This window comes from Oncorhynchus nerka, linkage group LG19 (assembly GCF_034236695.1).
Source record: "Oncorhynchus nerka isolate Pitt River linkage group LG19, Oner_Uvic_2.0, whole genome shotgun sequence".
NCBI lineage: Eukaryota > Metazoa > Chordata > Actinopteri > Salmoniformes > Salmonidae > Oncorhynchus > Oncorhynchus nerka.
In genome coordinates, this window is record NC_088414.1 from 22401567 (window position 1) to 22425505 (window position 23939).

The window sequence follows — 23939 nt, forward strand, 5'->3', positions numbered from 1 at the left end:
AGGTAAATACCACCATCCCACTTGGTTATGAACGCAGCATAAAATTGTGGGACACCCAAGGCATAGCAGATGCTTGAGTTGCTTCTCTTTCTATGCTTGAGTCTCACAGCAGCTACAGTATGCAATGTTATCTCTCCTCTGGCCTTGACCTTGCTCTTACATGTAAGCCAGCACAGGAATCATAATGGATGTGAAGATATCACAATAAGAATCACAATCAGTTTCTTAAACTAATTTTATTAAGACGGTTGATACACAAAAAAAAACATATATACTTTTCAAAAGACAACATACGGTATCATTTGTATTTGTTCAGTGCACCATAAAAGGCACTTTAGCCAGGGTTATGGAATTCCCTGCATTTTTCATCCATGCATAGAATTGGAGCAGTAATTTTGTTAAGATGACAGACTAACAACGTTGTTAACAATCCTGAAGGGTGACATCCTGTATAGACACATTATACCCAGGCACAAACAGGCCTTTAATCTAAGGCATTATTTTTAACACAGCAGCCCAGTACAGATCAAAATGAGGGAAATTACTTCATGTTGCTGCTTATAGGAAAAAAATAGATAACAGAAAAATGTATTCCTGTGAATATATTTCAAGGGTTAAGATACTTGGTAATGTTATTATTCCTGTCTGTCCAGATGAGTTTCAATGTATTCAGTTTTTAGATGTTATATTAGTTACAAAGAAATGTGATAAAACAAAAAAAGTAATCCCCTTTTTTATGTGATTTCAATTGCATATTGGATGATATTTATCTTCCACACTTAGACCTTGTACGTTTTTGGGAGCCTCCCAACTCAAGAGCTGCGTTGAGTGTATCACTCAATAACAAAAAGCTCATAACCACTTCCTAAGTCCCTCTCCTTTCTGGATTTAAACAAAGACACCTCCAGAAAGAAAAACACTCACTTTCTCTCTCTCTCACACACACACACACACACACTCTCTCTCGTAATACATGCACATATTCTGTCTTCAACACACACATACACACAGTCTGCTCGCCTCGCCTTGCGAGTGTCTAGCATTGTGAGAAAGGGACAAGTGGCGTGTGTTGAGGATTGCTTGGCTCATGTGTATCTATGAGCAGAGGAAGCCCTTGTCAGAGGCTGGGCCAGAATCTGCTGGGTTAACAACCGGATTAAATGACAGCCCATCTGATTTACCCTGCTTTCTGTCAGTACTCTCAGAGAGTCTAGCTGTCACAGACTGTCTGATACTACAACACTCCCTTCATTCACAGTTGCTTGCCTGTGGAGGTTCAATACAGTGGGACGCCAGTGCTCCCCTTATATGCTGACTATTGTGGGTTAAAAGTTTTGGCTCATAATAGCTTCAATGGGGCCTCCCGAGTGGCGCAGCGGTCTATTGCACAAACCATCTTTTGATTTCTGAACGTGTCGGCACCGGGTACTCAGGATGTGGCGGTGTTATTAATGTCATGTTAAATCAGGACTTTTCATTTGAATATATGGGGTGTTTTAGTTTTGTAGGTGAGGATACCTATTTCTGATCTCGCTCCCAATGATCAGTGCTTCAGTTTATTATGTTGCTGTCCAGAGGTTCTGAATTTGCAATGCACCCGACTGTCCACATTTTTCTGCGCAATAGCCTCTTGATTTGAACATTTTAAAGGTTTTGGGGTGTGTAGTAAGCTATTTGATTTAATATATATCTATATATGTATATATTTGAACGGAATAAGTTAGAGCATGCACACTTGCATGCACTCACTCACTCACTCACACTCACTCACTCACTCACTCACTCACTCACTCACTCACTCACTCACTCACTCACTCACTCACACATGCACATAGAAACACACACACAATGCATTATTAGTTAGCTACATAATTATTTAGGTGGGGGAAAAAAACATATTGGTCCATTCAAAACAGTGTGTTTGGTTGAGGAAGCTCACTTGGTTTTAAGATGGCTGCTTTTGGTGACAGTATCAAAACAAATTAATGACTAATTAATAATTAATTACTCAACAAATATACGTTTGTGTCATGAACAATAACTAGTACAATTATAACAATAAAAACATAAAAAGTATTATACAAACTGTATACTTTTGGTACAGTATTGCTGTTTCTTTCAGAGACATGGCTGAATGGAATGTTTGAAGGGAATGTCTTTATACCCAGCAGGTCATAATCACAAAGCTTTTCTTTGTATTGTGAGAGCATTTTCAAAGAGGTAAAAAGAGGCAATACAATAATAATACATTTACATTTGTACAATTACACACAGAATGGGTTTACATTTACGGTTCAACCATCTATCACATCTGATTTCCATTTTTCTTGGCACTGAACATCAATCATTTGTCCTGAAATTACGATAATGCCAAATATAGTTTTTCCTGAGTTCAATCATTTAGATGTTAAATCTTAATTTTTCATATTTTTTTTGTTGGTCTTTACAAATCTCACAATGTTTTTGGTAAAAACTTGCTTTGGGGTTGACTTTAGTTTGCATTGAGGAAAGTAAAATGTGTCTCTATCTAGCTAGACATAATACAATTTCAGATAAATATTATATATTTTTTTAAATGGACTATAAAAACTATTCATTACGCAAAGGCTCCTAAGTAACATTGACATGCATGGACATTTAGTTATACATTCTGCTTGTATGTAACAGATGGCTTGGAGCAAAACAATATGATGTACAGTGCATTTGGAAAGTATTCCGACACCTTCCCTTTTTCTACATTTTGTTACGTTACCACCTTGTTCTAAAATGTATTAAATTGTTTTTTTCCCCCTCATCAATCTACACACAACCCCATAATGACAAAGCAAAAACTGTTTTTTATTTGCAAATATATTACAAATTAAAAAAATATTACCATTTCCATAAGTATTCAGACCCTTTAATCATTACTTTGTTGAAGCACCTTTGGCAGCAATTACATATTTGAGTCTTCTTGGGTATGATGCTACAAGCTTGGCACACCTGTATTTAGGTATGATCTCCCATTCTTCTCTGCAGATCCTCTCAAGCTCTGTCAGGTTGGATGGGGAGCGTAGCTGCACAGATATTTTCAGGTCTCTCCAGAGATGTTTGGTCGGGTTCAAGTCCGGGCTCTGGCTGGACCACTCAAGGACATTCTGAGACTTGTCTCAAAGCCACTCCTGGGTTGTCTTGACTGTGTGCTTACAGTCATTGTCCTGTTGGAAGGTGAACCTTTGCCCCAGTCTGAGGTCCTGAGCGCTCTGGAGCAGGCTTTCATCAAGGATCTCTCTGTACTTTGCTCCGTTCATCTTTCTCTTGATCCTGACTAGTATTGCAGTCCCTGCCGCTGAAAAACATCCCCACTGCATGATGCTGCCACCACCATTGTTCACCGTAGGGATGGTGCCAGATTTCCTCCAGACGTGACGCTTGGCATTCAGGCCAAAGAGTTTAATCTTGGTTTCATCAGACCAGATTATCTTGTTTCTCATGGTCAGCGTCCTTTAGGTGCCTTTTGACAAACTCCAAGCAGTCTGTCATGTGCATTTTACTGAGGAGTGGCTTCAGTCTGGCCACTCTACCATAAAGGCCTGATTGGTGGAGTGCTGCAGAGATGGTTGTCCTTCTGGAAGATTCTCCCATCTCCACAGAGGAACTCAGATGCTCTGTCAGAGTGACCATCAGGTTCTTGGTCACCTCCCTGACCAAGGCCCTTCTCCCCTGATTGCTCAGTTTGGCTGGGAGACCAGCTTTAGGAAGAGTCTTGGTGGTTCCAAACTTCTTCCATTGAAGAATGATGGAGGCCACTGTGTTCTTGGGGACCTTCAATGCTGCAGAAATGTTTTGGTACCCTTCCCCAGACCTGTGCCTTGACACAACCCTGTCTCGGAGCGCCAAGAAGAATTCCTTTGACCTGTTGGCTTCGTTTTTTCTCTGACATGCACAGTCAACTGTGGGACCTTATATAGACAGGTGTGTGCCTTTCCAAATCATGTCCAATAAATGTAATTTACCACAGGTGGACTCCAATCAAGTTGTAGAAAAGGGTGATAAATGGAAAAAGGATGCAACTGAGCTGACTTTAGAATCGCATAGCAAAGGGTCTGAATACTTATGTAAATAAGTAAATCATTTTGTTTTAAATGAGCAAAAACATGTTTTCACTTTGTCATTATGTGGTATTGTTTGTAGATTGATGAGTTTTTAAAATATTTGTATCAATTTTAGAATAAGGCTGTAATGTAACAAAATGTGGAATAAGGGAAGGGGTCTGAACTTTCTGAATGCATTGTAACTCAAGTGAAACGGAATGAAAGAGAGAAACAAAAAAATAAGGTATCTGACTAGCTCACCAGAATAACCCATTCTCATGCTTGTGCTTAACAATCCGACATCTACATAAATTAAGAGGTAGCCTTTTCCCAATCTTTCCTGACTCATATAAAGACAGATACCCCTTGGTATTGGAGGAGAACATTGGATATTTTAGCTTTGTTGATCTGTCTAAAGTCTTCAAATCTGACAAGGTGTCTTCCAGCCACCCATATACAGTAATACAATTTGAATTAAAACTACATTCAATGTGATAGAGCAGGTGTCAGTCCAGAATCTATCTCTAAATTGCCTACAATAAGGGGCCCTGACATTTCCAATCATAACAACTGTGGATGTTGAGAGACAAAAACAGTTTCTCTAATAATGTTTTTAAAAGTCAATCTTTTGTCTCTTTTTTTCACTGACTGACTCTTATTGTGCCGCCATCAGAGAGGCACAATTTATTGAGAAGAATGCAATGAATTTCCTGTTAGTTCTTAGGGGATATGCTTTGTTTTTCCTGTTGCTGGGAGCCGGGGTCTTTTTTTTTCACCCTCGCTGACTTTCCGTCTGGAACTTTTGCTGGGAGGCTAGAGAGGTGAATGTTAGGTGCCTAGACTAGACTAGAGCCGCCCCCCACCCTCCCGTTCCTGCTCCTCCCACCCCTTCCCGCCCCCGACCTCACCACTATCAGGTGGGGTTACGGGTGAGAGCGGGTGCGTGTTTGTGGTGTGACTAAAGAGAGGGGGGTAATGCTTTCTTAAGCATGGTGAAAGAGCGACCAAATAGCACAAGGCCCCTCGGGGTGTCGGAAAGGGGAGACGGTGATGCTGATGATCTCATGCCATGCTGCTGGTTGGCGTGCTCTGAGTGCTGCCAATGCTGGCATTAGCACTACTGTTCTCAGAGGGGGAGGGGTTCGTAGAAACGGGTTGCCGTTTGCTGGTCAGAGAGCAAGGACATCCTGGGGAGAGAGAAAATGTTTTTTGATTCATGGCAAACCAAATTTCAGCTTGCAAAACCGTTGCCTCTGGGGTGCAAACCAGTTGCCTCTGCCTCTAATAAAGACTCATTTACTTGTTGGTTGATTGATTGCATGAATGATTGAGGGAGAAAGACCATGAGAGAGATCAGAAAAGGAGGAGGAAGACGGGTTTTCCTTTACATTACCATTCCCTATTCTTGGAAAATATAGATCTTTATGTTTAACTGTAACTGGCATCAACCATAAACAGTGACTTACCTGAGAGGTTTACTGCAGTCGACCCGACATCCAGTCCGGTGGGGTATCCTAGATCCCGTAAAACAGAATAATACCGTTTTAAAATGAAGTCATGGTAAAATTAAGAGAGATCGCAAATCAAGAGAAAAAGACCTCTAAAACACTTTTGAAGTATGTCATTGTAACAACACAAAAGAGATAGTGGGACTCTGACTCACCTGTGCGGATCTTGATGAACCACAGAGCTCCAATAAGCAGAACTCCGATCAGGAAGCCTCCGAAAGCAATGCCCAGCACGGCTGACAGACCAAAGTCAATACACACAGCTAGAACACACAGAAGAAACACATGAATGCATGTCTTGCAATGGGGTATTTTGTAGTATCGTTGGAGATCAGCGGAATCACACAGATCAAATCAAATTGTATTGGTCATATACATATGTTTAACAGATGTTATTGCGGGTGTAGCGAAATGCTTGTAATTTAAACCATTATTATTCCTCCTATGATTTCCTCATTTTCAGCACACAACCAGTTAACTTCTTCGAGATAAGGGGCGCTCTTTTAATTTTGGGATAAAAAACGTTCCCGTTTTAAACAAGATATTTTGTCACGAAAAGATGCTTGACTATGCATGTAATTGACAGCTTTGGAAAACTCTGACTTTTTCAAAACTGCAAAGATATTATCTGTGAGTGCCCCAGAACTCATGCTACAGGCGAAACCAAGATGAAATTTCATACAGGAAATGGTCCAGATTTCGAATGCCCTGTGTTCCAATGTCTCCTTATATGGCTGTGAATGCACCAGGAATGAGCCTGCACTTTCTGTCGTTTCCCCAAGGTGTCTGCAGCATTGTGACGTATTTGTAGGCATATCATTGGAAGATTGACCATAAGAGACTACATTTACCAGGTGTCCGCCCGGTGTCCTGCGTCGAAATTATTGCGTAATCTCCAGGTCCATGCGCGTTCCATTTCTTCAGAGGAGAAACCAAACTCCCACGAATGATTTATCATCGATAGATATGTGAAAAACACCTTGAGGATTGATTCTAAAAAACGTTTGCCATGTTAATTACACTCCTGGATACAGGTTTTTTTCGTAGCCAAACGTGATGAACAAAACGGAGCGATTTGTCCTACACAAATAATCTTTTTGGAAAAACTGAACATTTGCTATCTAACGGAGAGTCTCCTCATTGAAAACATCTGAAGTTCTTCAAAGGTAAATGATTTTATTTTAATGCTTTTCTTGTTTTTGTGAAAATGTTGCATGCTGAATGCCAGGCTTAATGCTATGCTAGGCTTTCAATACTCTTACACAAATGCTTGTTTAGCTATGGTTCAAAAGCATATTTTGAAAATCTGAGATGACAGTGTTGTTAACAAAAGGCTAAGCTTGAGAGCTAATATATTTATTTCATTTCATTTGCGATTTTCATGAATAGTTAACGTTGCGTTATGGTAATGAGCTTGAGGCTATAAATAGGATCCCGGATACGGGATTGCTCGTCGCAACAGGTTAACATTACAAGCTCATACATTTTTTTGTTTTGTTGTCTTAAGCACATTGCACAATTTAGGCCAAATCTGTTTGTGGAAGCAAATGCTTATCGCTGTTATGTACTTGCTAGTTCTGGCTTTCTCATCATGCAATGTGAAGTCCCAGGGCAGCCTGTGTGTGGCATGGTCCCGCACAAGCCGCTGCAGCAATTACAGACGTAGATGCAAACAAAACAACTGGAGCCAATGGCTGAGGCAGAATTGCTCTCTCTCGGCAGAACTCTCAAATCAACTATTCTGAAAAAGGCCATAAAACAGGCCTTGGCCATGTGCTGCCTTGACACAGGCCTCTGACACTAACACACACACACACACGTGTGCATCCTAGCAATTGAGCATATGTGCACAAATGCATGCACACCAAGGCACACACACGTTTCCCTGCTTCTGCTTCCTTACTAGTGAACATTTCCAACATGGACCCTGAGAATTTGGGAGGAAGCTAATCATCAGTCCCCTGGGCAGAAGCCATCCTGTTTCTTACCCTGTGCAGTTTCTCTCACCTGCCACCTTAAGCCTCCTGCATCCTGTGCCACTGTGCTACATGCTAGGCTCAGCGCTACGCTAGGCTACCGACCGCTCTCCCTTTTCCTGAAGGAAAGACAGGATGCAGGAAGGGTGAGAGACAGCATTCTGTTTGTTTGGCTGCATCTCTTGCCACAATCCAAGCCATGTGTATCTGGTTAATATTGTTATTTATGGTGTCTATGTTATAGTCTATGTTCTTTAAATAATAATCAAGATCATTCATCGCCTCACCTTATTAAAATCACTTAATCATCACTGCTCTACTGTCACAATATATTGAAACCCTTGTGTGCCAATGAAATTAAACTAATGTGGAGAATACATCCTTCAATAAAGTCTAATGAATTAGATTGTAAGTGATTGTAAGTTATCTTTATAGGAGGATAATTAATGATCTACTACTGTACTAACAGTACAGACTCAAAGGCCCTGTCCCAGTTCATGTCTAAACAGAAACCTACTTTACAGTCTTTCTTTTATTTTGTTTTCCAAAATGGGCCGACTTGTTATTTGTGTGTTTGGGTTAGACAGCAAAGCTGAACAAACAGAGACAGGAAGCAGAAGCCTTGTTGTAGGTGGAGAAGACAGGCAGCAGCAGGCCTGTACTACGACACTACTACTCCAAAGAGCCCTCTGGGGGACAGCTACCAAACAGCAAGGACAACTGAGGGGGATTCACATCCTGGCCAATGGAAGCAGGCGGGACCCCCAGCAACAACATCAGCAGTCAGCCTGCTTCAACTGTCAAAAAAGCTCAATTCCAACACTCAGGCCAGAATTCTGAAGCAGAACTGAGAGCCCAGAAAGTTGGCTGGCTCCAGTTGTTTGGTGTGTGCACTGTGTAGTCACTTGGCAGGCGTGGATAAAAAGGAGCGCTTAGGTCAATGAGGAGTTGCCTGCAGTTTAATGGGAGGAAACGTTGTTCCCTTGCCACTGATTCTCGTTCAACCATTCTCCATCACAAGTCCCTGAGTCCCTCCACACGCTCACATCACCTTTCCATTACATAAGAACCAGAATGGGCTGGCCAGTAAAACAGGATGCAAAAACAAAAATGAGTAGTGGTGGTCTGGCTGTGTCGCCTCCAAACCCATCACCATCAAGCCGCTGATGCTCCAACCTGTATCCTCTTCTTCTCCTGCATGAGGAAATTGCAGGAAACAATTACTTGTTGGCCATAGCTGGGGAGCTTTGTCCCAAGCCATAGCTGGGGAGCTATGTCCCAAGCCATAGCTGGGGAGCTATGTCCCAAGCAAAGCCATAGCTGGGGAGCTATGTCCCAAGCCAAAGCTGGGGAGCTATGTCCCAAGCCATAGCTGGGGAGCTATGTCCCAAGCCATAGCTGGGGAGCTATGTTCCAAGCCAAAGCTGGGGAGCTATGTCCCAAGCCATAGCTGGGGAGCTATGTCCCAAGCCAAAGCTGGGGAGCTATGTCCCAAGCCATAGCTGGGGAGCTATGTCCCAAGCCAAAGCTGGGGAGCTATGTTCCAAGCCAAAACATGAACCTGGGGTTCTCTTTTCTTTTTCACCCCAAAATAATGGGCTTGCAGAGGGTTGAGGAATGCAAGGTTAGTTCCTGACTCATCTGCCCAGAGATTGTCCTCCGCTTTGAAGAGTGACACCTTCCCCTCTTTGTTTTCGGGGGTTTCTGACAATAGCTCCAGTAATTGTTTTGTGACGGACAGCCGCTCGGCCAGACCTCGGACACAATGGATCCCCCTGAGGGTCATTACTAGCTGATTGTGGCCACAAAGTCAGGCTGCAGGCCTTCCTAAGGAAGAGGCCCCACCCCACCTCGCATCCCCTCTACGACCCCTCTCTTTTTGTATATCCTGAACTCATCATCGCCATGACAACGGGCCCAACGTTAAAGTGGAGCTCGTTGGAAGGCGAGAACTGAGACAGACAGACAGACTGGCAGCAGCTGCTGTGGCTGGAATGAGATGGATGATGAATGTTCTGAGAAGGGAATTGCTGAAGAGGACAATGCGGGTGGCTCTTCTATTATTGCATTTGACAGCAGTGTTAGTGCTGATTTCATTTGGATTTCTTTTGGTTTTCCACAGGAAAGAAGATGGCACATTTTAGCATAGGGGTAGTCGGGGGTCATATCAACGATAGAGAAGAGTCATGTTTAAAAAATTTAATTGATGAATTCTGTCATTTAAGGGCCAACATTGGGGTTATCATGTGTACTGTAAATGTTGACTGATGCCAAAGCTGATAAGAGAAAAGGTAAGGGTTGAGTTGCCAGAAGGACAAACTACACTACAACAACAGAGCTGGAAGGATTTGGAGTTAACTGAACTCACTTGGTGGTGGGATGTATGTCTGGGTGACCTCCAAATTCCTCTTCACTCTTCCTCCATCTCCACATTTCTACAAGAGAATACGGAGAGTGAGACACACATCATTCATATTGCTTTGTTGGCAAATATACTAAAACCTACTAAAGTCAACTCAAAACATCAAAAATGCTTTAAGGTGAAAGGGAAAGTTCACTAAATATTTGGGTTGAAGCTACAGTTTAGAATGAACCATGTTTAGTGAGCAACAGTTGGCACACATTATCCCTTGAAGCATATTCTCTGTGTATGATATTTCATTTTCAGTCTCGCTCTAAATGTACACTTTCTGGAACCGTTTGTGCTGTTATGAGGTTGAAATCAATTTGTCAGAGAAAAATGTATTCAAGGAGCTATGAAAAATGCTCAATAATGAAAGAAAGGACACTAAAAGAAAAAAATGGAACAGACTTTCTCATAGAAGTAAATAAAAAAAGCAATACCCCCCAAAACACACACCTACATGCACACACACACCTCCCCCCAACACACACCTAAAGTTGAAATTGGAAGTTTACATAAACTTAGGTTGGAGTCATTAAAACTCATATTTCAACCACTTCACATATTTCTTGTTAACAAACTATAGTTTTGTCAAGTCGTTTAGGACATCTACTTTGTACATGACACAAGTGATTTTTCCAACAATTGTTTACAGACAGAAAATTTCACTTAAATTCATTGTATCACAATTCCAGTGGGTCAGAAGTTTACATACACTAAGTTGACTGTGCCTTGACAGCTTGGAAAATTCCAGAAAATGATGTCATGGCTTTAGAAGCTTCTGATAGGCTAATTGACATCATTTGAGTCAATTGGAGGTGTACATGTGAATGTATTTCAAGGCCTACCTTCAAACTCAGTGCCTCTTTGCTTGACATCATGGGAACATCAAAATAAATCAGCCAAGACCTCAGAAAAACATTTGTAGACCTCCACATGTCTGGTTCATCCTTGGGAGCAATTTCCAAATGACTGAAGGTACCACATTCATCTGTACAACAATAGTATGCAAGTATAAACACCATGGGACCACGCAGCTGTCATAACACTCAGGAAAAAGACGCATTCTGTCTCCTAGAGATGAACGTACTTTAGTGCGAAAAGTGCAAATCCGAGAACGACAGCAAAGGACCTTGTGAAGATGATGGAGGAAACAGGTACAAAAGTATCTATATTCACAGAAAAACTAGTCCTATATCGACATAACCTGAAAGGCCGCTCAGCAAGGAAAAAGCCACTGCTCCAAAACCACCATAAAAAAGACAGAAGAAGCCGGATTGCAACTGCACATGGGGACAAAGATCGTACTTTTTGGAGAAATGTACTTTGGTCTGGTGAAACAAAAATAGAACTGTTTGGCCAATATGACCATCGTTATGTTTGGAGGAAAAAGGGGGAAGCTTGCAAGCCGAAAAACACCATCCCAACCGTGAAGCAAGGGGGTGGCAGCATCATGTTGTGGGGGTGATTTGCTGCAGGAGGGACTGGTGCACTTCCCAAAATAGATGCATCATGAGGGAGGAAAATGATGTGGATATATTGAAGCAACATCTCAAGACATCAGTCAGGAAGGTAAAGCTTGGTCGCAAAATGGCTTAAGGAAAACAAAGTCAAGGTATTGGAGTGAACATCACAAAGCCCTGACCTCAATCCCATAGAAAATGTGTGGGCAGAACTGAAAAAGCGTGTGCGAGCAAGGAGGCCTACAAACCTGACTCAGTTACACCAGCTCTGTCAGGAGAAATGAGCAAAAATTCCTTCCAACATATTGTGGGAAGCTTGTGGAAGGCTCTCCGAAACTTTTGACCCAAGTTAAACAATTTAAAGGCAATGCTACCAAATACTAATTGAATGTATGTAGACTTCTGACCCACTGGGAATGTGATGAAAGTATAAAAGCTGAAATAAATCATTCTCTCTACTATTATTCTGACATTTCCTATTCTTATAATAAAGTGGTGTTCCTAACTGACATAAGACAGGGAATTTTTACTAGGATTAAATATCAGGAATTGTGAAAAACTGAGTTTAAACGTATTTGGCTAAGGTGTATGTAAACATCCGACTTCAACTGTACATACCTCACTGAAGCAGAGTTTGACGGAGCACTCCAGGTCCCAGCTAGTGGACGCCAGGTCATGGAGCAGCTCCAGGGAGAAGCTAACCCTGGTACTGTTGGGGCACATGGTGGAGGAGCACATCTCTGACCTGAAGGGCATGTCTCTGACCACCGGGCATGAGCCCTTGGAACGCACCGAGCAGTTGATCACCTCGATGGTCAGCACAATCTCCCCCAGCATCCTCCCTGAGATCTGAAGGAGAGGAGAGGGATGAGTGGGGACAGGAATAATAGGAGTACTAGAAATGTTTGCATACACTGCAGTATGGATGTTATATTGTGGCCTAGAGCAGGCCTGGTGGGAGATGTTGGTGGATGCATTTGCTCCCAAGTACATACTGCAAACTACATTGTATGGTCACTATATCATATATGGTGTTATACTGTATAGCAATATGATGATACTATGTACTGTAGATACATCCAGTCCTCTCCTGGATGGAGCTACATCCCCAAACATTAATTAATACCTGTAGATTGAGATTCTATTGAAGAGACTTTTGCTTTGTGTTAGGAGTCAAGCAGATGTGAAGGTGTGCAGGGCTTAGAGGATGAGAATTTGGGCACGGTGGAGGAACTGGGAGAGGATTAGAAAGAGCAGGAAGGTGTTGGACTGAAGAAAAAAATGGTCTCACCTCTGCGTAGATCCTCTTGTCACTTTGCACCTTGGCGTTGAGGTCCAGGGGGGAGCGGTAGTCTGGAGAGGTGTACAGCTGCATGATCAGAGGCATCTGAGGGGGGCTAGGGGGCGATGGGGTGGTCTCGGTGGGTGCAGTCTCTGTGACTGAGACAGCAAGACACAACGTTCACCTGTCAGTAAGAATCCATTTGTACATGATACTACAGGATAGTTGTACCATATATTTGTTTTAATAAAATCATAAATAATAATAATAATAATAATGTTGGCTAAGCTAGTTAGTTAGTCTAGTACAGGAGCCTGCTGGCAACAGTGGCATAGTGTTAGCTACCAATTACTGAGAAAGCTTGATAAAGCATATTTTATTGCAGTTTTGCACCATTATACCAACCAACAGTTTGAGCATGTATGATTGTAGAACTGTTCACTCTGCGTCGGAATTTGCATTCACTTCATACATTAACTAATCGGAACAATTTTCAAATTTACAGGAATTCCCTAGTAATGCTACCCTTGCTAGAGGCCAATATTGACTATGCTCACTGTGACTATAACAGTATTTTACCTGGTGTGTGGTCATTATTCCCCAGGACCAGTGTGACCATGGTGCCCTCGGTTCGGATCTCAGAGTAGCTTGTGATGGTGCTTGCTTTGAAATGGTCCAAGGCCTTCTTCTGTACAGCATCGGCACTGTCTGTGGTGATGACGACCGTGGGAGGGATCGTATGCATCATGTTGGTGGCAGCAAGCATGATCACGTTGTTAGACTGGGCGAGATAGATATACAATTAACAGAATTTTATATAATAGATAGTACTGTATGGTTATTTTCCAATTTATATAGGACACCTTTGTCAGTCATAGAGTATAATGCATACTGATCTGAGCCTGAAATGATGACCAGACAAATGCAGACAAAATGTCTGAGTCATTGGTGATTCAGTTTCAGGCATTGATACTACAATTTAGTCAACTGTAGATGTTATCCAGTGCTTACAAAGAAGCTGGTGTGCTGTGGGTCATGGATGCTCCACGTGGTACCCTGGGGACCTCTTAGGAACAGACTGATCTGCCTCTCACTGATGACGTGCACAGAGACATAGCTGGAACAATAAAATTGTGTTGATTTACTGTTCAAGAGCACCAACAACCAACACAATAACCAGTATAAGGCCACTATCATGGAAAGTGTTGCTAATGTTTTCAGCCAAGAGACTCTTCGGTGTCTTACCGAATGCTGACATCCTCAGGGATGTTAACGATATATAGTTCTTTCTCAGTGTGACTGTTGAGAGGCTGGTTCGAGCAGGACTTGATCGATGAAGGTATGTTTGATTTGAATGTCAGATAGTGCTTGAGGGAGTGCCATTCATTTTCAAGTGTACAGTTGTTGGAGCCAGTTGGAAGGAGTCTTGTTCCTGTAAAATCATTCATGTTTATTATTCAGATTGGTTACATCATCTGTAATTCTTCAGTCACATCAAAAACAGACAGTTTGTTGTCTTACCCTCTCTCCCTGTGGAAGCGATGCTCGTTGGGTTCTGGAAGGTGGTGAAAGACGTCACCCCACCAAACTCCTCGGTGGCCCACCTCACTAGATCTTCGTTGTCTGTGGGCAGCGCTTTTCTATGGATGTTGCCTTTTGAACCATAAAACATTATATTGGAGTTGTTGCCCACCTGGAGAGTAAAGGAAAATACATTAGACATTGCATTTCAGGACTCTTTGACTATCTGTCTACTGTATGTAAGTTATGATACTATGGGTTCACTTCAATTGAACCCATATTGCAATAATGCAGCACAGTCCGCTGGTCAAACTAGACCACAGAATACAAATGTACATACTACTCACAATTCGATTATTAAGAAGAGGTGTGTGCCTAGGCAGTAGTTCATAAACAAACACACTACATATATAAGGCAAGTTTGATTGAATCTGTCTGTTAACATGATCCACTCCATTCTTTTTCATTTCCTTTATTTACGTGGGGGGATTCTTGTTTATATACAGTACAACCCTAAGTCATTAAGCCACTCTACCTCTATGAGGGTTAGACAGCTCTGTTTGTCTGCTCATTGTTACCGTGGCATTAGGTGAGTCAGCGCCTTATTTAGAGACTGCTACCTCATGTTTGCCCAATGTCTCTGACAACAGCCACATCAAAGCATGCCTCCCTCTTCTCTCTCTCTCTCTCTCTCTCGCTCTCCCTCTTTCTTTCTGTCTGTCTATATCTTGATCTCCCTCTTTCTCCATCTCTCCTTTTCTCTCTCCATCTCTCTTTCTCTCTCTCGCTTTCTTTATTCTCTGAGCAGTGCAGAGCCATTTGAAAAGGAATGTTTATTATGCTAAAGTGTCTACAAGCCCGGTTGAACAACCCCATTGGAGCCAAGGTCTTTCCTTCGCTTCCTGAGTGGGGCCTGGAAATGGGGACATTTTTAACTCTGTGCGTCAGTGGAGTCGGCTGGAATCTGGCTCCATACGGGTATAAATATATACATCCAGCCTAGTGCATGCACACTACAGCACACATTGCCCTAGCACACATTCCCCTGTTTCCCAAACAGGCCAGGGAAATAATGGACTGTACATGAAGTACTCCAGTAGGTATTCTAATGTATCGGTCGGTTATGTGCCATTCTGGTGTAACCTAAGAGTCGCGCCCAATCTGTACTCATCTGCTAATCAAATATTTGTATAAAGACAACTATACTTCTATAAGCATATTAAAAAACAATTAGATTATTAGCCCAAGAGCTTGAGAATAGAGTCCCTTTAAATATTATACAGAGCATATGGATGGAGCAGATATCCATTTCCCTTTGGATCCTGTCTCAACAATGGCTTCATTTTCTCCCCCATTAATGTTCTCATCATTATTCCCGTTGCATTCCAGCTAATATAGCACACAGATGGACAAATTGTTCTGGACTGGCGGGACTTATATAGGTCCGATGTGTTGTTTCAATTAATTTCAGGATAATGGATAGCATAAAAACAACAACAAACAATTAGCTACGCTGCATTGCACAAACTCACAGGAGGTACAGTATGTGCTCAGTGTTTTTCCAAGAAGAGGCTAGCGAAGGGGGAGAGAGCAGCAGCCATTGTGTTGGCAATGATTTTGGCGTTTGAGGAGTAATTCCATATATTTCCTGGTGGTCGAGGTCTTAGGGTGAAAACTAAGGGCTGGAAAGAAGACCACTGATTGTTCCCTCTGTGGACCTCCCATGTTAGCGGTCAGTGTGTGTGTATGTGTGTGTTAAGGCCTGCCAGCTGCAGCCAGACCCCATAAAGCCAGTCAGAACGCTCTGCTGAGAGCCAAGTAAACCTGTGTGATTGATTGGTCCTTCTCATGCGTGTATATTTTGTTTAATGTGGATCGAAATAGAAAGACGGGAAACTACAGAGACGAGAACATTAAAAACATCACAATGGAGGGAGAGGAGGGGCGGAGAAGGAAGTAAGTAAGGAAGAGAGAAAGAGAGTGAGAAGGATCAGCGAATGATAGAAGGAACTACTTTGACATGAATTTGTCTCCTGGGGGTCAGAGTTCGACGCTGCACGGCCAGGGGACATAACGCACAACAGGAAGTAGTCTGAGCAAGAAGTGGCATTGTCTACTGGCACTTTCAGAAACTTCTCAGATTAGACTTCCTTCCTTTGGCCTGATCCAGAGGGGTTGAATGAGCCAGGGATGACAAGCTCCACGCATCCTCCTGTCCTATACTCCTCGCATCTCCTCTCTTCTCCTTCTCTGTCCTCCCTTCTGATTCACCTCACTTCTCTCCTCTTCTTCTCTACTCCCCTCTTCTCCTCTCCTCTCGTACTGCATCATTAACCCAGTGGAGAACACTGGAGTGACAGCTAGGTACCATATCGCTCAGACGCTGTGCAGACACTGTATTGTGTGTAGCCGTGACACTCAGCATTGTGTGTCTGTGTCGTTGCTACCACAGAGGAGTCAGGGGGATTTAAGTCACTGTCAGAGAGAGCTATCTGGTGGGCTGTTTAGAACAGGCACCCATCCAAAATAGATTAGGTTCGAGGTCAAGGCCATTCGCCTATCTGTCTGTCTCTGTCCCCTTGGCTCCAAGGATGCATCGTGAACTGTCTGCACGAGGGCGTGCGGGGGACAATGCCAGAGGGGTCATCAACTCTTACATAACATAGAAGAGAGAGCACTGGGTGTTTCTCAATATGCATACTACCGTGCTCCACACTCTCATGCTCCGAGTGAATTCTCAGATTAAGTTCTCTCGCGTACGTTCTTGCGAGGACAAGAGTGTGGAGAACGCATTAAAACATTACAATTGAGAAGCACTCACACTTCCCCTACAATATTACCTCACGCTGCACCTTCGCATTCACTGAACATTCTTCCAGCCAGGACAATTGCAATAGACAAAACAAGATATACACAAACCAAACATTTTACTTCATAACTATCAGCTACGTGAATCATAATAATGTAGCTAACCAGATAGTTTAACAGGCAAAAATGACCTGAAATGAATATTATGCAAGATAGATATCAATTCTTTGTTGGTAGCTAGCTAACAATTCTTCATGGCTATCTGGCTATCGAACAGTAGTAACTAGCCAGTTAACCCTATTGACTTATTATGGGCTTGCGATCTACGGTACGTAGGCAGGTAAACATTTCAAAATGTCATTTTAATCAAGATAAAATATTGTTGTCAGACAACATATGAGATGTGAATAGGCAACATTTCATTCCCAAATCGGAGTGTATTTTTCTTTGCATACTTTCCGTTGAAGCTTGCATCGATGCATGCTTCAAAATATGTAGAAACGGAGTATGTGTTCCATTAGTGCCCTCCGTGCTCCGTTTCGCAGACTTTGATTTGGACTCGTATGCAAAGCCTCCCGTGCTCTAATTTGCATGCTTGGAGCACGGTAGTATGCATTTTGAGAAACACACACTGTGTATCATGTCTTGGTGTGAAGCTAAATTACCACCCTATACTAGATGGGAGAACAAACGACAAGATCTACAACAGGGAGGAAAGGAGGAGGGACGCCTGAGGATGCGAGACCTTGAACCTTGACAATGAACCCACAGGTCGGTGGCCTTTTGTGAATGTACGCAAATGTACTCTGTCCCATCTGAGTGTGTGTGGTGACTCTTCCCTGTCTCGGTCACAGCTGGATAGAACACTGGGCCTGTACCCAACAGATCTGTCAGCCTCGTGACGCACTTCCTTTTTCCATTCAAATGGTAACATTCCCAAGTGATCCACTACACACTATCCCATCCTCCCATCCCACACACACATCCCCTCTTCATGTAAAATGGTCCCCCTCTCTGCAGGACACGATAGGCTATCCTACTGTCACAGACTGCTGACAGTATTGTAAACATTGAATCATCCTATTTATCGTGGAAGATTACTGAGTTTTAACAGCACCTTAATACGGCAAAGTTTAAATAGAGGATAGAGGGTAGAAGGGGGTCGAAATACATAAAAGATCATGTTATTTATTTGACCCTTTGTGTGAGAAGCAGAGATCAAGAGGAGGAGGCTAGGGCTGTGGACTTGGTCTGAACTCTCAACTCAGCTTGGTACTAGTGTTCATTGTGATAAAAAGCAAGAGTTCTGTTTCAAGAGAATGGGTGCCCACAGACAAGTTGCGGTTTGAGTCCCAGGCAGGGATCCAAAATCAATAACACTATAATTTACTGTCAAACTCCAAAAGACAACATCCTATCAGTCCCTTCTGCTTCATTTTCAAAATTCGGTTGACAAGACGAAACCCTTTGAGACACACCATCTCTCTCTGAAGGAGTCCTTTCTTTCTAAAAACTCACTTGACGTGTGTAAATCTAGTATATAGGTTGAATACAATACTCAAGCTAATGTCTCCACTATAACACTACACATCCCCAGTGTCTGACAGAGACTATTAGGTTGCTCCCTACTCCAACACACTTGAAGCATTTTTATCATGTGTACCAGATATAAAATACACACAGGTTCTTCGGTACTGGGAAACTCAACAAACATGGGTAATTGCTCATCCAAACTGTCCCAGGGGCTTGCACAGCTGTGGTTGGTTTGGAGAGCCCATCTGGGCCTGCAGAAAAGCATTTATCCCCTGGTTAACTATGGAAGTAGGGAGCCTGGCAGTGAGGCTCTACTCCCCCCCCCCAGAGCAGAGTAGAGTGGAAGAGTAGAGTGGAGCAGCTCAGCTGGCAGGAACAGGAGAGCTGCCAGGCTAGACTCCTAGCCCTTGCCAAGCCCCCATTAGTGAAGTATCAGGCAATGCAGCCAGCTATCTATCAGGCAATACCTATTGAGAGTCCCTCTCTATTTCTGTAGGTGATTGGGCATTAAGGTGTCTAATAGAAGTCAGTATCTATGCTTTTCTCCCGGCTAGGATATACTGTAAATCCTGGAGTAATAATTTGCATATAACTTTTGTGTACTTTTCATACACTGACATACTGTAATGCCCTTACACTAACTGATACACAACCCCAAAGGAAACAAGTGGCAAAAGGAAACACTTAAATGAGGAGAGATGGTATACTTACGTATAAGCTGACATCCACGTTAACATTGTTCAGAAAGTATATGACCTGCTCTGAGTCTGTGGTGATGATGAGGTGCATTGGCTTGGCAGTGGTCATGTTTAGATCAAACATGGTGGAAGCCTAGAGGGGACAGAAGAATCAAGTTAAACTTCAAGAAAAATACATTCAAGTTTGTGATGACTGTAAATGCAAAAAAAGCATGATATCATGTTTATCACAATTTACCCCACATTTTTTACTGCAAGAAAAACAATTCTTACACACCCCCAATCACCCACCCCACCATCCATCTGAGTGTACAGTACACATCAACTTAACCACCACATCAACAATGGCTGTACATTCAAAACTGAGCCATGCATGGTATGTACAGTAGCTATAGCATAAACATGTGGCTTGCAGGGGAAGTGGTGGTGGCTTTAATTCCCAAAGGATCTTTGCTGTGATTACAAAATAAGAATCAAGCAGTATAATTTTTTTGTTGTTGTAAGAGATCACACTGGGGTCACAGAAAGGGCAATGTTTACTGTAGGATTCTAAGATCTAATCACCTTATAGGCCTTATATAAGGGTAATTATGTCATTGTTTATGAGAGTCTCTTGATAAATTGTGAGCTGGCATAGATTCTAAATATACGTTATGACAGATTATAGGATGAGGTTTACTGCTTCCATGTGTGTCTGACTGACTAGCACATACTGCACACACACAAAACCTGGTTCCCATTCTATTCCCCTCACACGTATATGGACTCCACACCTCTCCATGCTGAAAAATCTACTTCTCCAATAGTGTTATTACATTTCACTGAGTCAGTGCATGGCATCATCAAAATACAATGACTCCACACTGCAATGTAATGATCCTGTGGTGGGGTAACACATGGCATTCGAAAGACACAAATGTAATCTAACACCTTCATTTAGTTTGAAGGGACCAGGCTTGGGATTGAATTGTCGCCTGACAGCTCAACACGAGGGTTTCTATTGTGTTCTGTCTCTCCCGCAGAGAAAGTCATCGAGAAAAGCGCATTTCTGTTCCCTTCCAGAGGCACCACATCAGCACAATACGTGTGAAAAATACAAGGATGGGCCGCATGCCAAATTATGTACCACTTTCTTCACTTCTTCAATTCCAGAGATGACAAGATTCAAAGAATTCCCTATATGGTAGGTCACTTGTGTGATTTGATAGAGACAGCTGATCTAAGACACATAACATTATGTAGTCTCTCTAGCATTGGGAAAGTTATCTACTAAAAATCACTGCGGAATTATGGCGCAATATGAAAATGTGACATATTCACCCCAAGTGGCAGGTGTTGGCAGACAGACAGTTCCGACTGAAGCTCCAAGGAGTCTGTAGTAGAGGAACAGCAACACCTGTCCAATACTACAGTCAAACCAGCACAACACTAGCAGAACCAGCTCATGGAACCAATCCAACATTAGTGAATCCAATCCAACACCATTCCAACACCAGTGATCCCAGTACAGCATCAGTTCCTGCTGTGAGGCTTGGGGTACCAGGAGAAGTGGAGGTGAGAGGCTTGGGGTACCAGGGGGAGTGGATTTGAGAGGCTTGGGGTACCAGGAGGAGTGGATTTGAGAGGCTTGGGGTACCAGGAGGTGTGGAGTTGAGAGGCTTGGGGTACCAGGAGGAGTGGAGTTGAGAGGCTTGGGTTACTAGGAAAAGTGGAGGTGCGAGGCTTGGGGTACCAGGAGAAGTGGAGGGGAGAAGCTTAGCCATATCCACTCCACTAATCTATTCTCCCCTCTCCAGTGACAGCAGAGTCAACATGTCCACCTGGCCGGCCCCATACAGTGGACTCCCAACCCTGACAGAGAGAGGACAGGATGTGCATGGATGCCCTCCTGTAGTGCACACTATCTGCTTCAGAGGTCCTGGAGGAGATTAAATAGCCTCTTTCTGAGTGGCAGTGGCCCCGACACATGCTTAGCTCACAAAGAAAAGCTCCACTAGGCAGCTACAGGATTCAGCAGGCTGGAAGCCAGCTGTACAGAGGGTCAGAGAGGCATATTCTACACTGAACAAAAATATAAATGTAACATGTGAAGTGTTTTTCATAATTGTCCATACACACAAAAAGCTTATTTCTCTTAAATGTTGTGTGCACATTTTTTTTACATCCCTGTTAGTGAGCATTTCTTCTTTGCCAAGATAATCCATTCACCTGACAGGTGTGGCATATCAAGAAGCTGATTAAACAGCATGGTCATTACACAGGTGCACCTTGTGCTGGGGACAATAAACGGCCATAAGCCACCTCCAACATCGTTTTAGAGAATTTGGCAGTACGTCCAACTGGCCTCACAACCGCAGACCACATGTACACATGTAACCACGCAAGCCCAGGACCTCCACATCCGGCTTTTTCACCTGCGGGATCGTCTGAGACCAGCCACCCAGACAGCTGATGAAACTGTGGTTTTGCACAACCAAAGAATTTCTGTCAGAACTGTCAGAAATCGTCTCAGCGAAGCTCATCTGCGTGCTTGTCATCCTCACCTCGGTCTTGACCTGAATGCAGTTCAGCGGCGTAACCGACTTCAGTGGGCAAATGCTTACCTTCAATGGCCACTGGCACACTGGAGAAGTGTGCTCTTGCATTTTATCAATGGCAATTTGAATAAACAGAGATACCGTGACGAGATCCTGAGGCCCATTGTCGTGCCATTCATCCGCCGCCATCACCTCATGTTTCAAATTGACAATGCACAGCCCCATGTCTCAAGGATCTGTACACAATTCCTGGAAACTGAAAATGTCCCAGTTCTTCCATGTTCTGTATTCTCACCAGACATACTAACCATTGAGCAGTAACTTTGCATAGCCATTGAAGAGGAGTGGGACAACATTCCACCGGGCCACAATCAACAGCCTGATCAACTCTATGCGAAGGAGATGTGTCGCACTGAATGATGCAAATGGTGGTCACACCAGATACTAACTGGTTTTCTGATCCACACCTCTACATGTTTTTAAAGGTATCTGTGACCAGCAGACCAGTAGACAACAGGAGAACAGTGTTGGGCTTCAACTTCCGGTAAGTGAAATATGTTCTTGCAATATTGACCACAGTCAAGAATGCGTTATAAGCTAGTGAAGTTTACAAAGATAGAGATGAGGAAGACAGGATATTTATATTCTGTTTTGAACTTGCCAATTCATTATCATAAATGAATTCGTATTTACTTTCTTTGTATATCAGTAGTGAGGAAAGGAAGGTAAAAGGTTTGCGGTTGTGAATACTGAAGTGGAGGAAAGTACTTAAATACCTCTAAAACACAGTTCTGAAGAGGTGCTTTTGGGGAATTAACTATTTATATGTTATCCTGACGTGGCGGTTCTCAAAAAAATCATCTCTAATCTCTTGCTTGTTTTGGAGCTGGATTTTCTTTGCTGCTGGCCTTTTTTCTTTGTGTGGATGAGTGTGCTGAGGAACACACTGTCTTTTGTTCGTATCTGCTCGCTCTTATTAAATTGATTGTCTGCTGCCTGCTGCTGACAGCATGCATTCCGAGAGGGACACGCTGGGCTGAGGCGAGGGCCCGACATGAAATAATCGGACCCCTGATGTTTGGAGCTGGTCAGAGGAGACCACCAGTGTATTGTCTGAGGCCTACCACGGGGATAATACACAAGGCCTCTGCAAGGGCCATGTTCAACACACATAGACACACAGACAACACACCACAATAGCTGCTGTCAACAGGCCATTTGAAATGCCAGGCAGGTTAGGGTTAATGTTTGGGTTTGGCTCAAAACAAAAATCTCAAAATCAACATTCTATTGCTGAATTTGAACATGCAACCTTTGGCACCAGAGGTAGATGCTTTCAAAGAATGTTAGGTTTTAAGTTGAGGCATTCATTCAAACGTTTTAAGGTTAGGGTTAAAGGAAAACTCCACCCAAAAACAATTATTTTTGGTATTTGTTTCATTACTCCATTGTTGAATTTTGAAAGTTACATATCTTGAAAACTTGATTGTTGACATATTCCCAGAATGTTTTGCTTGTTAGCAATCAAGTTTTCAAGATATGTAACTTTCAAAATACAAAAAACATCACATTTTGGGACTATGTCAATAATGGACAAATGTATTTTTATTTTACCTTTAGTTAACTAGGCAAGTCAGTTAAGAACAAATTCTTATTTACAATGACAGCCTAGGAACACTGGGTTAACTTCCTTGTTCAGGGGCAGAACAAAATATTTTTACCTTGTCAGCTTGGGTATTTGCTCTTGCAACCTTTCGGTTACTAGTCCAATGCTCTAACCACTAGGCTACCTGCCACCCCAAATATCAAAAATAGTTTTTGGGTGGAATTTTCCTTTAAGTTTAGGCATTAACTCCAAAATCTTAAGGTTAGACATTCAAGCTGATGGTTAAGATAAGGGTTAAGTTTTGGGATAGGCTTAAAACAAAAATCATCTTTTCATTGCTGGATTTGAACATGCAACCTTTGGCACCTGAGGCAGATGCTTATGACTACCTGCCATCTTTGCCCACAAAGATGGAAGGTAGAAAAAAGTACTCAATTATCATACTTGAGTAAAAGTAAAGATACATTAATAGAAAATGACGCAAGAAAAAGAGAAAGTCACCCAGTAAAATACTACTTGAGTAAAAGTCT

General features: G+C 42.6%; 1 protein-coding gene across 1 annotated transcript in view; it reads right to left on the reverse strand.

Annotated features, from left to right (window-relative positions):
• Nucleotides 1–217: 217 nt before the first annotated feature.
• The window catches only part of LOC115101184 (endoglin-like), a 48673-nt gene continuing 24951 nt past the window's right edge, over nt 218–23939 (reverse strand). Inside the window, exons 4-14 of the mRNA XM_029620472.2 lie at nt 19280–19399; nt 14228–14399; nt 13952–14138; nt 13718–13823; nt 13286–13487; nt 12716–12864; nt 12043–12273; nt 9926–9992; nt 5737–5844; nt 5540–5587; nt 218–5260 (exon numbers count right to left, since the gene is read on the reverse strand). Of these exons, the coding sequence (XP_029476332.2) occupies nt 5136–5260; nt 5540–5587; nt 5737–5844; nt 9926–9992; nt 12043–12273; nt 12716–12864; nt 13286–13487; nt 13718–13823; nt 13952–14138; nt 14228–14399; nt 19280–19399 (1515 nt within the window). The 3' untranslated portion in view covers nt 218–5135. The remainder of the gene's footprint in view (nt 5261–5539; nt 5588–5736; nt 5845–9925; nt 9993–12042; nt 12274–12715; nt 12865–13285; nt 13488–13717; nt 13824–13951; nt 14139–14227; nt 14400–19279; nt 19400–23939) is intronic.